This window comes from Mobula hypostoma, chromosome 13 (assembly GCF_963921235.1).
Source record: "Mobula hypostoma chromosome 13, sMobHyp1.1, whole genome shotgun sequence".
Taxonomy (NCBI): Eukaryota; Metazoa; Chordata; class Chondrichthyes; order Myliobatiformes; family Myliobatidae; genus Mobula; species Mobula hypostoma.
In genome coordinates this window covers 8,387,017-8,404,388 of record NC_086109.1, presented here as the reverse complement: position 1 = coordinate 8,404,388, position 17,372 = coordinate 8,387,017, and the positions used below count along the sequence as shown (strand labels likewise).

Below are 17,372 nucleotides of genomic sequence, written 5' to 3'. Positions count from 1 at the left end.
CAAACTTTCTTTCTTGAATTTTAACTGGGGTATTGTGATAGGTGGGAAAGTGTAAGATGCAGATTTTTAAAAAATTACTTGCAAAGTTATTAAAATATTTTAAGTCATGCAGACAACTGGTCAACGTTAAGTGCACGTGCAATGGAAACGCTGCAGCATGAAAGGCACATTGTATCAGTTAAGCAGCAATCACAAGGAAAACAAATTAAGTACATTTTTAAACAAGAAAGCCTACAATTAGAGAGTTAGGGTTAGAAGACCTACGAATATTTTGGTTGTTGCTCATGTCAATCATGTAGGAGGTGGGCGTTACCCTACACGTCAATCGAAGTGTAGGACCGGAAATAAGTTGGAGGTAGTTTCCGCTTCTCCGAAGGCGAGGAGGCGCCATCATGGCGACGAGGTGGCGTTCACCTGCAAGTGATTAACTACTCCCCCAACCCCTTTCTTTACCCCTCGCCCCCGTCGGATCAGGCCAAGAGCTATGGACAAACGCTAGTGTAAGTGAGTGATGATGGCGCTGGAATATGCGAGGTTGGGAGGTGATAGTTTGCTGAGGAGGGGAGCGCGGCCTTTGGGCTCGGAGCCAACGGCTGCAAATTGAGGCCTCGATGTTATGCAAAAGCTCAGGCGCAGACAACGGCTCCCGTCCAGCCGGTAGCGTGCAACAGCACCCGCAGACTTTTATTTCTACTCGGCGTGCTGCATTTCCTCAAATGCAAAGTTTTGCGTCTGCGTTGCGTTCCTGGTAAAGACAGAAAAATGCTGGAAAATTCTGTAGGTAGAGATGGGTTGTGGGATTGATCTGAAGGCCAGGAAGGACACGATGGGCCGAACTGCGTCTTGCATCACTGATACTTTGTTGTAGTACTCTGTGTATCCGCACTCCTGTAAAGCTATCTTGATGGTGTAACCAAGAATATTCGATGAAAAGTCAAATTGATTATTTTTTCGAATCGTAGACCACTGGCAAGTCAAGCGTTCGTCCTTCAGAGTAGAGGGGAAGACACTTGGGTGGGGGCGTCAGTTTTTTTTATCTTAAAAGCGATTGGTTCACTGGTGTCTAATTTTAATAACTTGTTTTTCTTGACATTATGTTTTTATTTTGAAAATTCTTCATTTAAACTTCAGCTGTTACCTGGCTGATAGTTCTGCTTCTTGATCACTCTGCAATTCTATGCATTTATTTTTACTCTCCATACCACCCATTGGAAGTTTGGTGCTTAAGTTGCTCGGCTGTTAATCTGGACAAACGAATCCGGAATTTAAATTTATTTTAAACAATCTGGAACTAAAAACTAGTCGCACAGTGATAATCATGTAATCAAAAAAATTACCCTAAAAGTTTGCCTGGTTTGTTACCAATCTTGAGTGGGAAAAATAATGTACTGCCCTTTTTGTTGCTGTCATTAACCTGACTCCATACTCATCAGTGTGATTAACTTTTAACTGGCAAACCACTTGATTTAGAAGAAGTTGAATCAGAATCAGGGGCCCTGATGAAGAGTCTTGTCCTGAAACGTTGACTGTACTCTTTTCCATAGATCCTGCTTGGCTTGCTGAGTTCCTCCAGCATTCTGCTGAATGTTGCTCGGATTTCCAGCATCTGCAGATTTTCTCTTGTTTATTTTCACTGACGTGTTGTAAAATATACTGTTTTGTGGCAGCAGTACAATGCAATACATAAAATATAAATTCCAACAAGAAATAAACAGATTATTCTGGTAAATTGGGACATACTGGGACCAGTACATTTTGGCCTAATTAAGTGCTGTCCCAATTAGCCAAAGTTTTGTGGAAATAGTTAAAAACATATAAAAAAGACTACCCGTTTAACTGAGTAATAAAGGAACGGTATGTCGCATCCGGAGTTCCTCCGGTTAGCGGACGATTTCCCTCCACGCCTCTCTGACGTAGTGGGGAACCGCGTACGAGGCAAGTTACAGCAGTGGTTTGCCATTGCCTTCTGCTGGGTGAGTTTCCAAAGAGATCACTAGCTCGTAACACAGCACGGATGGAAAGTGTGCAGGGGAGCCGGCTGAATTCGAACTTGGGATCTTTCGTCCCGAAGTCTGGCACTGATGCCACTATGCCACCAGCCTGGTCAACTGAGTAATAAAATATCTATTTAAATGAAACAGAGAACAAATTAGAACACTAACACTACTACAGTAATATAAAACTACACAGACACCTAGTGCAGATAATAGGCTGCCTTTATACACTGCTTTCACCAATTGCATCCTCCAAACCTTCATTTTCATTGTAACATTTCAAGATAGTTGACAATACCATCAAATTCTTTGTAGTTCATAACTTGTGGAAGTAGTGAAGTGGTTTCATTTTCTCTTCCCGACCATTTCTGCCATCTCCAATCCTTGAAACTGCAGTGTGCAAAGCATTTCTGAATTATCTCTTGCCAACTATCAGTGACAATGCTTTTTGAGCACAAATACACACAACTATTTGAAAATTATTCCTTCTAAGTACAGTGTAGTGTATAAGAGCCACACAAGCGCATGCGAATGAAGCTAGTTAGAAACTTTGGCAGCAGTCTCCTGTTCCAATTGAGCAGCATAGTGTCCCGAATAAACAAAGGGAATCCTAAATAGAATCTTCTTGGGCTTGGGTACAGGTAATCCTGACTATTTTCTCAATTAGATTTTGGTCTTTTAGATGTGTCCCAAATAAATGGCAGCCCCCATTAGTCAGTGACCCATTTTATTTATTGAGATCAGCATGGAATATGCCCTTCTGGCCCTTTGAGCAACGCCGCCCCGATTTAATTTTAGCCTAATCATGGGACAATTTACAGTGACCAATTAACCTACCAACCGGTATGTCTTTGGACTGTGGGAGGAAACTGGAGCACCCAGAGGAAATCCACATGGTCGCGGGGAGAATTCCTTACAGACAGCAGCGGGAATTGAACCTGGGTCGACTCTACTGTAAAGTGTTGTGCTAACTACTACACCACCATGCTGCCCCCAAGATATGGTATTGTTGACCAGTGATTGAATATTGACCAGTCATCTGGGGGTCACTGCAATGCTCTTTCATAAAGAGGTATCTTAAGAATTTAAATAAGGAAATCATGTTTGACGGATTTTTTTTGGTAGTATGTCTGGTAAAATAGGTAGGAAAAGAAACAGGATGCAGTGAATGTAACTTCTCAGAAGGACTTTGATGCAGTTCCAAGTAAAAGGTTATGGTATTGAGGTTGAATGATGATTGTACTGAGGGCAGAGTGGCTGACACCTATTTCTGTTTGTTTCTGAGATACATGTCCATATGTGGATGGATTTTGTCAGAAGATATCAGCAGCAACTGTGTGACAGTTCCGCCATACAATCATTCAGTTGATATGTTCAGAAATCGAGTGGGCTCTGGGCAATCCCCAAGCCATCAGACTCCTCAATACCCAGAGCCTGGACTGACACCAGCCTACTGCCCTCTACCATGCCTGTTGTCTTGTTTATGATTTATTGTAATGCCTGTACTGTTTTGTGCACTTTATGCAGTCCTGGGTAGGTCTGTAGTCTAGTGTAGTTTTTGTGTTGTTTCATGTAGCACCATAGTCCTGAAAAACATCTCATTTTTACTGTGTACTGTACCAGCAGTTAAGGTCGAAATGACAATAAAAAGTGCCTTGACTTGAGTACCAGAGAACATTCTTTTAAGGCAAGCGGAGGAAGTTCTTTTTACACAGAGTGTGGCAGGTGCCTGAAATGCACTCGGGGTGGTAGTAAAGGCTGATACATTACAGATGTTTAAGGGACCTGTGGGGCACATGGATGAAGGATAAAAGGAGGGATATGGTCTGTATAGGAGGGTAGGGTTTGATTGATCTTAGAGTAGGTTTATAAAGGTCAACACAGCATCGTAGACTGAAGGACTGGTACTGTGCTTTATAACAAAGACACAAGACTGCTAAAGCAACAATCTGCTGGAGGAAGGATTTTAAAGATTAGCTTTATTTGTCAGATGTACATCGAAACACAGTGAAATATGTTGTTTGTGTCAACAACTAAGATAGTATGAGATGTATTGGGAGTAGCCCACAAGTTTCACCAGGCATCTGGCTCCAATGTAACATGGCCGCAAATTACTAGCCCTTACATCTTGGAATGTGGGAGGAAAGGAGCACCTAGAGGAAACCCATGGGGAGAACGTTCAAACTGCTCACAGCAGTGATAATTAAACACCTGTCTTACAGCAAATGCTAACCACTACACCCCTTAAAATAAAGTGCATTTGAAGTTGTGTGTAGCTTGCAAAGTTTAAAATGGTAAATATGTTGAGTTCCTTGTTTTGTGCTGATGTTGGCAGGGTATCGAAAACACTCATTTGTCCTGGAATAGGGAAGGACCTATAAATCCATTTGGAGCATCCATTACTAAATTATGAGTCATAAGTGACCAAAAAGAGATGTTGCCTCAAGTTACAGTACTGTATAGTTGATTACCACACATGGGATGAGTTGCAGGGCAATGGCTTCCTGTTGAGTAATGGGAAGTTCCTGAAAGAGAAATCATGCTTTCATCCTATTTTAACATTTGTTAAAAATGGTTTATTCTGAACTGCTTTCTGAAATGGCCCACCAATCTGCTGTGTTGTAATAAGGAGGCTAGCGTTAGCTCTATGGCACAGTAGTGTAGTGGCTTTACAGTACCAGCGACCCGGGTTCAATCCTGCCACTGTCTGTAAGGAGCTTGTACGTTCTCCCTGTGACCGTGTGGGTTTCCTCCGGGTGCTCCAGTTTCCTCTCATAATCCGAAGATGTACCGGTTGGTAGGTCATTGTAAGTTGTCTCATGACTAGGCTTGGATTAAACAGTGGGATTTCTGGGCAGCCGGTTCGAAGGGCCAGAATGACCTACACCGCACTGTATCTCAGATAAATTTTTAAATGCAAGCGACCCAGGTTTAATTCTGCCACTGTCTGTAGGAAGTCTCCCTGTGCCCTGGTTTCCTCTCTCATTTCAAAGACATACAGGTAAGTGGATTAGTTGGTCATGTGGGTGTAATCGGGCGATGTGGCCAGAAAGGGCTATATCTCAAAATGAGTAATAAAAATGGAGAATAACCTTTCAGAATGGTTCACCATCATCTCTACAAAGGTAAAGAATCAATGGCACTAAATTAATACTTGAATTTCATGAAAGAAAACAGTTTGTATTTAAAACTATTGATCTATAAACTCGAGAAATTCTGCAGATGCTGGAAATCCAAAGCAATATACACAAAATGCTGGAGGAACTCAGCAAGTCAGGCAGCATCCACAAAATGAACAGAGAGTTGATGTTTTGGGTGGAGGACTGGAAAGGAAGGGGGAAGATGCCAGAATAAAATGGTGGGGGCAGGGAGGGAAAGGAGAATAGCTAGAAGGTGATAGGTGGACAGGAAAGATAGAGGGCTGGAGAAGAAGGATTCTGATAGGAGAGTGGACCATGGGAGAAAAGCAGGAGGAGGTGATAGGCAGGTGTGAAGAGTTAAGATGCCAAAGTGGGGAATAGAAAAAGAGGGGATGAGAGGGAATTTTATTTACCAGAAGGAGAAATCAATATTCATGCCATCAGGTTGGAGGCTACCTAGACGGAATATAAGGTGTTGCTGCTCCACCCTGAGGGTGACCTCATCTTGGCACAAAAGGAAACCATGGTTTGGCCAACAGGAAGTTCCGCTTTAAGTGGATGGTGCGAAGGTTCTCACCGAGTGGTCCCCCAATTTATGATGGTCTTCCCAATCTAGAGGAGGTGACATCAGGAGCATCAGACACACATGTCTTCAGAATGGCAAAATGTTCCAAGATGCTTCAGAAACAGGTCAAAAATGTGATTATTAGGGTCATTGGGAGAAGGTAGGAGAATGAGTTTAAGAGGGATAATAAATCTAGCATTCCTGTAATGGCTCATTGATATGATTTGTTGTAGTAATTAGTGCCACTGGAATTGTCCAGTGCACTGAGTTCTGGACACAAAAATGGAAGTTTGATACATCTGCGTGTGTTCAAGCAGCTTAAACACCTGCAAATCTATAAAATTGTACCAACTGTCTCCAAAGTTGTGGTTGATTTTTAAGGAAGTGAATGCACCTGGCAATACAAAGCATGATCCCTTAGGCTTTGCACTTTTGTATAAACCCACGTTTGTTGTTTCATTAAAGTGGCAGGTTTCAACCATTTTGTACATCCTTACACAGAGGAATATTCTTTGGCAAGAGAACACTAAAGAATTTGGTTCTACATTTATTATATTGATTAGATAGTAATTTCTAAAGAAGGTCAGGCAGTTGAAATGTTTCAGGTTACTGTGTGCAGCTCTGCACTATTAGCACTATTTGTTTCTGATTTAAAATATTCAACAATTAGATCATGTGTTGAATGCAAATCGGGAGGTGTTTTCTTCATCTTATATGGGATGATAGTGTTAGCTGAGAGAGCAAGATTGAAGTGTCCTCATTCTTAAGTCTACTCCTTGGTCTTCGCACATTTTGTACCCCATTGGAGAATTGACCTTCTGGGAAAAAAAAAGGCAAATGACAGGAGTCTGAATGACTCTAATCTTTGCTGTTTGTATTAAAAGAACAGAGAAATGGCTGTGAAATCCTTTCCATATACTAAAACAATGGATTGATTACTAGAAATAAACTCATTGGAAAATTTACAAAGCACATGCCATCCCAACTGTTGTGTCTGCCATTTGCACCGTGTTCAAACTTCAGCACTTTGATCACAGATGGCCAGGTCCTGGATCCAAGTAAAATGTTTTCTGGGTCAAGAGTGCATGCACTCCAACCTCTTGGTTACTTGAAGGCTTTCAAGTGGCAAGTGGACACTGCTTCCTCTTTCAGAATGTCAGGGCATGAATATTGTTTCAGGAGAGGTTAAACAGTTGGCATGGGGGAACCTCCCCCTATCACATGCTACCTGAATCTACCAAGGCTCTCTTGGCCAGGCCCAGTAGTACATCAGTGAGGAGCTCCCTTAACAGTCCTTCCCACTTCCAAAAGGTTGAAGGTCAGCCAGAATGTGAGGAGTACCCCCATCAGATACTTGGGCTGTACCCTCAGATATTCCTTGTAGACATGAAAGACACTCTTGGCTAAGCCATGGAAAGAACAGCCTGTTGAAATGGTGGGAACTGTAGGGACTGGTTACAGAAGGCAACACTTCCAATATCTTTGGAGGGGAATAAACAGTTGATATTTTGGACCGAGACCTCCATCAAGACTCATCATGTGTGGACTCTCTTGTGTTTATTTAAAGTTCAAAGTAAATCTATTATCAAGGTGTATATATGTCACCATAAACAACCCTGAGATTCCTTTTCTTGCGGGCATACTTAATCCAATAACCATCATACAATCAATGAAAGGCAGCACCAACTTGGTGCACAAAGGACGATAAACTGCAAATACAAAGTAAATAGTAATATTAAATACATTAGCAATAATTATCAAGAACATGAGATGAAGAGTCCTTGAAAGTGAGTCCATAGATTCATTTCAGTGATGGGACAAGTTAAATTGAGTAAAGTTACCCTCTTTGGTTCAAGAGCCTTATGGTTGAGGGGTAACAACTGTTCCTGAACCTGGTAGTGTGAGTCCTGAGACTCCTGTACCTTCTTCCTGATGGCAGCAGCAAGAAGAGAGCATGACCTGGATGGTGGGGGTCCCTGATAATGTTGCGGGAAAGCACCATCTAAAACTCCATGTAGATGGTAGGGAGGGCTTTACCCATGATGGACTGAGCTGTATCTGTTCCTTTTGAAGGATTTTCTGTTCAAGGGCATTGGTGTTTTCATACTAGTCTGTGATGGAGTCAGTCAGTATACTCTCCAGCACAAGTTTGTCGAAGTTATAAATATTATGCTGAATCTTTGCAAGTTCCTGAGGAAATAGAGGCACTGACATGCTTTCATGTTGCTGACACTCTCATCAATGAGGATTTTTTAAGGCTCTTCAATCCACATCAATTAAGTCTCTCTTCAGCTTATCTGATTTTTCTTTGAGGCTACAGTTTTAGTCATTGGCATTATTTTTATAGATCCTGTCTGCACTTGTTCCAGTGGAATCTCATCATTTCAGCCTTCGTTGGTTGTTCAAACAATGTACGGTATTTCACTGTATGTTTTGATGTACAGGACAAATAAAGCTAATTTGTTTAAAATTTTACTCAAGCTGTGGCCTAACTGTAAACATCTAATAAAACTAAATCCCAATGACTAAAAATGGAAAATCAACTGGATTAATTGTCATTTTAATGCCAGTTTGGTCACTTAGTTTTAACAAGTTTTCCTCTTTGATTGTGTAAAAAATTTATTCACTAATAATCACCCTCTCTTTTCCCTAACACCAGGCAAACCTCTGTCAACATGACAACAGCTTCTACATCTAAATCATATACATCATCTGGTAATCCATGCAGTATTTCAGCGGAGAAGGTTGGCCAGGTAACTACAGATTATCTACAAACGTGGCTTGAAATTTATAGCTCTTGTCAGCAGTTGTAATGGCGGAGTTTCTGTGTTGGAAAGTTGACACTGCTTGTTTCAAATATTTTGTCTGAATTATTAATAAACTTGAATCAGAATTTTCATAATGCTTTGCATGATTAGTAATGTTACTCACAGGGCTAAATATGTGCCTCTGGTATTTTGTTGGAACTTTTACTTATTGAAAATAAAAGCTTGTGTGGGTAGCTAATGTGAATCAGAATCACATTTATTATCACTGACACGTCGGGAAACTTGTTTTGCAGCACCAGTACGATGCAATCATAAAAATTACTGTAAGTTACAATAAGAAATATATAAAAACTAAGTTAAGATAAATAAGTAGTGCAAAAAAAGAGCAAAAATTGTGAAGTAGTGTTCATGGGTTCATTGTCCATTCAGAAATCCCATAGTGCAGGGGAAGAAGCTGTTCCTAAAACATTGAGTGTGTGTCTTCCGGCTCCTGAGTGTATGTTCTGGGTGATGGGGGAAATAAAGTGTTCTATAAATTTTAAATCGGCTGTGCTTTTGTTTTTCTCTTCAGATAAGGCCAAAGGTGCCTCTGCTGAACATTCTACAGGAAGCAGGTGCATCAGGGGAGACCTTCACATTGAAGGAGGTAAAACAACAGACAAATGTTTTACTGACATGAATAAAGCTTCCAAAGAGCATGTACAAATTGTCAATAGTTGTAATTTTAACACGTGCTGAGTATACTCAGTGGCCACTCTATTAGTACAGGAGTGGAACCCAGTGTGCTCTTCCGCTTCTGTATCCATCCACTTCAGGGTTCGACTGTTGTTGTGAGTTCAGAGACGCTCTTCTGTACACCACTTGTAATGCGTGATTATTTGAGTTTGAACTAGTCTGGCCACTCTCACCTGACCTCTCTCATTAATAAGGTGTTTTCACCCCTAGAAGTGCGGCTCGCTTTTTTTTTTGTTTGTTTGTTTTTTTGCACCATCCTCTGTAAATTCTAGACATGAAAATTCCAGGATATCAGCAGCTTCTGAGGTACTCAATCCACCATGTCTGGCACCAATAATTATTCCACAGTGAGACTCACTTGGATTACATTTCTTCCCCATTCTGATATATGGTCTGAACACCAGCTGAACCTCTTGACCAGTCTGTGTGTTTTTGTTGTTTATTAGATTGGCTGATAAGGTATTTGCATTAATGGGCAGGTGTACCTAATAAAGTGGCCACTGAGTGTATATTCATTTGTAAGGGTTAAATCTCTTGCTTACTCAAGGAAGAGGCATGACGGCATCAATGCTAGGACCAGCAGACTGAAAAACAGTTTCTTTCCCCCAAGCTGTCAGGCTGATCAACAACTCCACCCATTAGCCACCAGCCACACTACTACCATATTTGATTAAGTGTTGAACCTCTCTTTGTAAAGTTTTAGAGCTGACATAAGGATTTTACAAGGGGAAGGGGATTTAGATTTTATGTAGGAATTCCTCAAAGATATATAAAAGTTGTGATCTGTTGCACAAAGGTGAAATCAGTGGTCAGTTATCTATGATCTGGAACAAATAACTCATAGTAAGGAACTTTTCTTACATATTTTTCCTCTTAATTTAATTTTATTATTTTACTTAGTAGACTAACGTAGCCCCATCAAAACCCCTACTTCAGGGGGTTCCCAACCTTTTTCATGCCACAGAGCCTTACTATTAACTGAGAGATCCGTGGACCCCAGGTTGGGAACCCCTGCTTGACTTCCTCACAAATAAAATAGTTAACTGCCAATTTCCCTTTTCCACTTATGCCACTATGTTTTGACAGGACTTAAATGTTTGACAAAGTTTGAATAGTGTGCAATAACAAAAGGTGTTCATGAACAAAAAAAATCTGGTGGATAGAACTTTCAGATGCATTATAGAAACATAGAAACATAGAAAATAGGGGCAGGAGTAGGCCATTCGGCCCTTCGAGCCTGCACCGCCATTTATTATGATCATGGCTGATCATCCAACTCAGAACCCCGCCCCAGCCTTCCCTCCATACCCCCTGACCCCTGTAGCCACAAGGGCCATATCTAACTCCCTCTTAAACATAGCCAATGAACTGGCCTCAACAGTTTCCTGTGGCAGAGAATTCCACAGATTCACCACTCTCTATTCTAGTTAGTTTCTTGGGAAGTACCATAAAACACCTTGCCTGTTATGCTTAAACACAAAATATTCTGCAGATGCAACTCTCAGAATGCTGGTGGAACTCGGTATCTATGCAAGGGAATAAACAGTCAACTTTTTGGGTTGAGACCTTTCATCAGAACTCAATGTGGTCCAGATTGTAATCAGCTTACCACCTTACAATCTATCCCTGTACAAACCTCAGCAAGCACCTCCAACCCTGGACCACAGATCACACACTAGCTGCATTAGGCTGTAAGATATAGGAACAGAATTAGGCCATCAGGTCTGCTCCATCAGCCCATTCTTCTGACTTCTCCCCATTACTTTTGACATTACTTTTGTTACTAATCAAAAACCTGTCATTCTCCACTTTAAATACATGCAATGACGTGGTCTTCACAGCCATCTGTGGCAATGAATTCCACAGATTCACCACCTTCTGGCTGCAGAAATTCCTCCTCATCTCTGTTCTAATGTGACATCTTCCACAATCTGAGGCTGTGCCCTTTGGTTCTAGACTCTCACGCTGTAGTAAACATCCTCTCTACGTTCACTCTATCTTGGGGTTTCAGTATTCAATAGGTTTCAGTTGGACCCCCCCTTCATTCTCAAGGCTCCAGCAAGTAAATGCCCAGAGCCATCAAACGCTCCTCACATGTTATCCCCTTCATTTGTGGGATTAGCCGCCTCACCACATGGAAACAAAGAGGAAATAAGTTGTCACCGATTCTGAGGTGCTGCCTCAGAAGACAACTTAGTAAAGCAGTCTTGCTCTACCAAGCATTAAATGGCTATTTTTCACTGTGATTCAAGATTGTTTAATGTCATTTCTGGTGCACAAAGGAGAACAGAATAATTGTTACTCCAGATCTGATGCAGTACAAAAAAAACACAATAAGATAAAGAACATATTAAAAATATTATAAATATGTGAGATGGCTTATACATTAATTATATGTCCATAAGATGACACTAGGTACAGGAGTATCTGTACATAAGGTGATTCTGACAGGTGATTATAAAGTAGCGGTAGTGGGGGAGTGTAGAAGGGTGAGTTAGTAAGTGGAGGTGTTGTTTAGTCTCTCTGCCTGGGAAAGATAACTGTTTTATTTATTTATTGAGATACAGCATCAAATAAGCCCTTCAAGCTGTGCCGCCCTGCAATCCCTCAATTTAATTCTAACCCAATTAAGGGACAATTAACAATGATCAATTAACCTACCAGGTGGTATGTCTTTGAACTGTAGGAGGAAACTGTTGCACCTGGAGGTGAATGGACACGTGTAACACTGTGGCCACTTGAGGGATAAGTGCCAGGAGGGAGATTGGTGGGGAGGGATGAATGACCGAGGGAATTGGAGTGATCCCTGCAGAAAGGGGAGAAAGGGGAAGAGGTAAAGGTATGTTTGGTGGTCGGATCCCTTTGGAAGTGGCGGAAGTTGCAGAGAATGATGTGTTGGATGCGGAGGGTTGTGGGGTGGTAGATGAGGGGATAAGAGGAACTCATCACTGTTGAGGCGGCAAGAAGATGAGGGTGATCAGGAAATTGAGGAGATACAGGTGAGGGCAGCATCAGTGGTGGAGGAAGAGAAACCCTGTTCTTTGAAGAAGGAGGACATCTCTGATGTCCTGTAAAGGAAAACCACATCCTGAGAACAGATTTGACAGAGATTAAGGAACTGAGAAAAGGGAACAGCATTTTTACAGGAGATAGTGCGGGAAGAGGTAGAATCAAGATAACCGTGGAAATCGGTAGGTTTATAAAAGAAGTCGGTCGACAGTTTGTTAAAGGTGGAGAGGTCGTCTTATACCAGACTACTGATAACAGTAAATTCCATTGATAACATTAACCAATGAAATAGCCAAATTTAATTAATGTAACACCCACCACTAAAACTAAGAGTTTTCCAGAAAAATACAGGGGCCGGTGTAACCACTAGAAAACTCTGAACAATCCTGTGTATATAGATGATTGTCTAAAAATTTAAAAAAGCATTAGAAAGTTAAACTACAAGAAAAATAATAATTTTATGCCATAGTCCAATGGATGTATAACCTCACCTTGGGTTTTATGATCCAGGAAATCATATTAAATAACTGGTTCCAATTTGACTGTTGATGCTAATTATGCTAATTTGCAAACATTAGGTTCTAAGATAGAGCTGAGAAGCCAAACCCATTCTTGAATAAATACGCAAATGTCATACAGGACTGTTCTGGAGATCTGATGAAGGGTGTCGGCCCAATTATTTGCTCCTCTTCATAATGCTGCCTGAAGGCAGCGACTATACTTCATTAGGAGTTTGAAGAGATTTGGTATGTCAACAAATTTAGAGATGTACCCTGGAGAGCATTCTGACAGGCTGCATCACTGTTGGGGATGGGGGGTACTGCACAGGACCAAAAGAGGCTGCAGAGGGTTGTAAATTTAGTTGTCTCCATCTTGGGCACTGGCCTACAAAGTACCCAAGACATCTTCAAGGAGCGGTGTCTCAGAAAGGCAGCGTCCATTATTAAGGACCTCCAGCACCCAGGGCATGCCCTTTTCTCACTGACAACATCAGGCGGTAGGTACAGAAACCTGAAGGTACACACTCAGCAATTCAGGAACAGCTTTATCCCCCCTGCCATCCGATTCCTAAATGGACATTGAATCCTTGGACACTACCTCACTTTGTTAATACTTATTATTTGCTTTTTTTGCAAGATTTTTTAATCTATTCTATATATGTATACTGTAATTGATTGATTTATTATTATTTTACTATTTTTTTCCTCCTTTGATATTATGTATTGCATTGAACTGCTGCTGCTAAGTTAACAAATGTCATGACACATGCCGGTGATAATCAACGTGATTCCGATCCTGACCTGCTGAGTTCCTCCATCATTTTGTATGTATAATATAGGACTGTGTACAAACTATGGAAGGAATAACTGCAAGTGTTTCCTGCCACTAAATGTAGATTTGTCACTTGCATTGCTTGCTGAGTACCTCTAGTGTCCAAACTGCGTTATTGTCACGATGGCCAGCCTTCATTAGTTGTTAGATGATTTAACATTGGATGAGTGTGGGGACTACAGCAGAACATTTAATCATCCAACACACTTGGCAAGTGTGAACACTACAGTCTGTGGCTGCTCAATCTGTTAGATGTTTTTGAGGTGAATTATCCAATTGATGTACTTTGGCCAACTCTGATTCATTGTTATAATCAAGTGATTTCCTGCTATTCTTCTGGCCATGGATAGAAATTGGCAGCTTCTGCTGATGTACTTTTTATTTCTTTTTCACTGTCTTTTTTACCTCTTGTTAATTAATACTGTGTGGAATATCCACAGAACTACTAATCCGTGCACACATGCATCTCCCATCCTTTTCACTATTTACAAGGGAGATTGTAACGATTGGGAAAGGTTGGGGTGGTAAGGGTTAACAAGGCATCCAGGAACTATGGAAGAAATGTGAGCATTAGGACAGTAGTTAGCAAGTAAAGAAAATCCACTCTTTGAAGAGGGTTCATGATGGTGAACTTGAAAGGGAGACAGACTGCTTGAATTTAGTGTTGTTATTCAGCAAGAGAGGAAAGGAGCTAGAGTCTCTGCCTGAATTATCAACTGAATTATTCCTCTCCATGGATGTTGCCTGATCTGATGAGTTCCTCCATCATTTTCTGTGTGTTACTCTGGATTTCCAGCATCTGCAGAATCTCTTGCATCTGTGGTCAGGTGTTTAAGGAGAATGGGGTGGAAGCAATGATTAGAAGCACACTGGCAAAGTTGCCTATTGCGCATCAGCTCTGTTAGGAGAAGGATCATTTGCTATAACTGCAGATTGTTGTCCAAGCGTCTGCCATGGTATAACCTATTTTGTCTCTGTAGATGCTACTATACTAGTTTCAATGAAAGGGCATCAACCTGAAACGTCAAGTTGGTTTCCTCACAGAATTCAATATGTATAAGTGGTTTTATTGCCAGCATTGTTCTTATCCTGAATAATTTTTCATAAAATTTCTCACCATATTTGGAGACACGTTTTGACTTGCGGTGTTTTCTTTTGCAGGTAATGTATTATCTTGGTCAGTATATAATGTTAAAGCAACTCTATGATCAACAGCAGCAACATATTGTACATTGTGGAAATGATGCACTTGGAAAAGTATTTGGAGTCCAGAGTTTCTCTGTTAAAGATCCAAGGTAAGGTTTCTGGCTTTAACTTATTTTGTTAAAGTTATCTGGACAGCACCATGTATTGAAAGAAGGATGAAGTGAATTATTTTGGACCTAAAATGCTATCTCGTTTTCCCTTTCCAGAGAAACTTCCTGATCCTCTGACTGTTGCAAAAATTTTCTGTTTTTTTTATGCACATAGTATTGAATGGGGCTCCAGAACAGTTCAGGTTTTCCACTGGTTTCCGTTTAACATAGTCATTCAAATATTTGTAATATTTAGTTTGCCATTTGGTGATCTCACTTTGATGAGATTTGACCTTTTTTCCAATCCTCATGGACCTGAATTTGGAATAATTTCAGTGCTTATTTGGATTATTGTGTAAATCCACCTACCTATGTGCTACTTTTATTTTACAAAATCAGCCTGGCAGACTTACTGAAGCAGTTTTCATTGTTGATGATGATGACTTGATTATGTCACCTTCCTTCTGACCTTCCTTCAGCAGTGACACTTGGTTTTGATTGAGGTGCAGTTTTAATTTTCACAGTTTGTCTTTTTAACTTAAAAAGCAATACAGCTGGTGGTTAATGTAGACTACCTTGTATTTCTTTACAATATTTTTATTAGTTTCTACATAGAAGAATACAGAGTACAAGAAAGTATATATAAAAGGTCAAAGATTGTTTTAAAACTACCAATTACATTATCTATTCATAATAATAATCTCATTACCCCGTATTTATGTGTTAATAGTTATATTGAAATAACTAATTTAATACAAAAAAAAGTCTAACCCCCTACCTAGACGGAAGCTGTTTATTAAGGAGAAAAAAAAGGTAAAATGCCTTCTCATATAATAAAATTAATAGTAGCCAACATCTGAATTTAAACAACGAATTGAAGGTTTTGAAAATAATTCAGAAAAGGTCCCCATAATGTTTGAAAGTCTTGACAAGATTCAGAAATTGAACAACGAATCTTCTCTAAATCTAAGCATTATATAACATTGATAACCATTGAGCATGAATAGGAGGGAAAACATCTTCCCATTTAAACAAAAGCGCCTCCTAGCTATAAGAGAGCTAAAGGCCAAAATATGTAAATCAGATGTCTTCAGCTTGATATCTTGTCCTGCAACAATACTGAATAGGGCCATCAGAGGGTTATGCTTAAAATTGACTTTGAAAAGTAAGGAAAAAGTTTGAAAAACTTGCTTCCAATATTTTGCAAGACTCGGACAAGTCCAAAACATATGAATTACTGAAGCTTCTCCATTTTTACATCTGTCACAGTAGGGAGATATATCTGAATAAAAACGAGATAGCTTATCCTTAGTCATATGAGCTCTGTGTACCACCTTAAATTGTATAAATTGTATAACCAGTTTAAAAATTTCATTCTAAGTTTTCTCAGATATTGATGTCTATAAATCTTGTTCCCAGAGATTCTTAATTTTGTTTAAAGGAACATTCCTCATCTCCAGTAACATACCATAAATATTAGATATTGAACCATTATGAAAAGGTGTCAAATTAAAAATTACATCTAGTAAGTTCTTATCTGAGCTTATAGGAAATGTGCATAATTGAGATCTTAGAAAGTCTCTGATTTGTAGATATCTAAAAAAGTGAGTTTTGTGTAAGTTATACTTAGCTGACAATTGCTCAAATGAAAAAAGATTTTCTCCAACAAACAGATCCCAAAAACAAAATCCCAAAGTCCTGACAAAGGGTCTCGGCCCGAAACGTCGTTTGTACCTCTTCCTAGAGATGCTGTCTGGCCTGCTGCGTTCACTAGCAACTTTTATGTGTGTTCCCAAAAACATTTAATACCCAGTCTGTCTCATTCTTTAAAAACTGAATCAGTCATGGAGGGCTTAAAAAAAAATTAGAATAAGTGGGACTTGAAAGGGAAAATCTCAATAAACCAAAGTGTTTTCTAAATTGTATCCAGATCCTCAGAGTATGATTAACTGTTAAATTATCAAGCGACACACATAAAAGTTGCTGGTGAACGCAGCAGGCCAGGCAGCATCTCTAGGAAGAGGTACGGTCGACGTTTCGGTCCAAGACCCTTTAATTATCAGTTAGTTTACTTACAAATAAAGGAAGTGAGGATCCAAGAAGAGAAATAATAGAAAATTTATTAACAGAGTTAGCTTCTAAAGAAACCCATACCGGACAGTCTACATGATTAATATAATATAGCCAAATATTTCTTAATGTGCTTCCACTGAAATAATTAACTCTTGGTTCATTGTGGTACAGGTAATGAAATGATGTGATAGACTACTTCACTACTTTGTAAAGTATAGGATTGTCATGAAGTATCATTGGGTTTCAAAGTTCAAAGTAAATTTATTGTCAAAGTCCATATGTGTCACCATATACTACCCTGAGATTCATTTTCATGTGGGCATTCACAGTAAATACAAAAAAACACAATAAAATCAATGGCACAGATGTACAAATAACCAATGTGCAAAAGATGACAAATCTATGCAGATGCAAACAGAAGAAAGACCCAAAATATTATAAATAAACAATAAATATTGAGA

The 17,372-nt window shown here is 39.9% G+C and overlaps 1 protein-coding gene across 6 annotated transcripts in view; it reads left to right on the top strand.

The window, feature by feature from the left end:
• Positions 1-366: 366 nt before the first annotated feature.
• Positions 367-17,372, top strand: part of mdm4 (MDM4 regulator of p53) — a 38,553-nt gene continuing 21,547 nt past the window's right edge. For all 6 annotated transcript variants that reach the window (XR_010020061.1, XR_010020063.1, XR_010020062.1 and 3 more), the window contains exons 1-4: positions 367-500; positions 8,359-8,452; positions 9,039-9,113; positions 14,705-14,838. Coding sequence is in view for 3 of the 6 variants with exons in the window: in XM_063065223.1 (XP_062921293.1) it covers positions 8,375-8,452; positions 9,039-9,113; positions 14,705-14,838 (287 nt within the window). In the remaining 3 variants the exon portion in view is untranslated. The remainder of the gene's footprint in view (positions 501-8,358; positions 8,453-9,038; positions 9,114-14,704; positions 14,839-17,372) is intronic.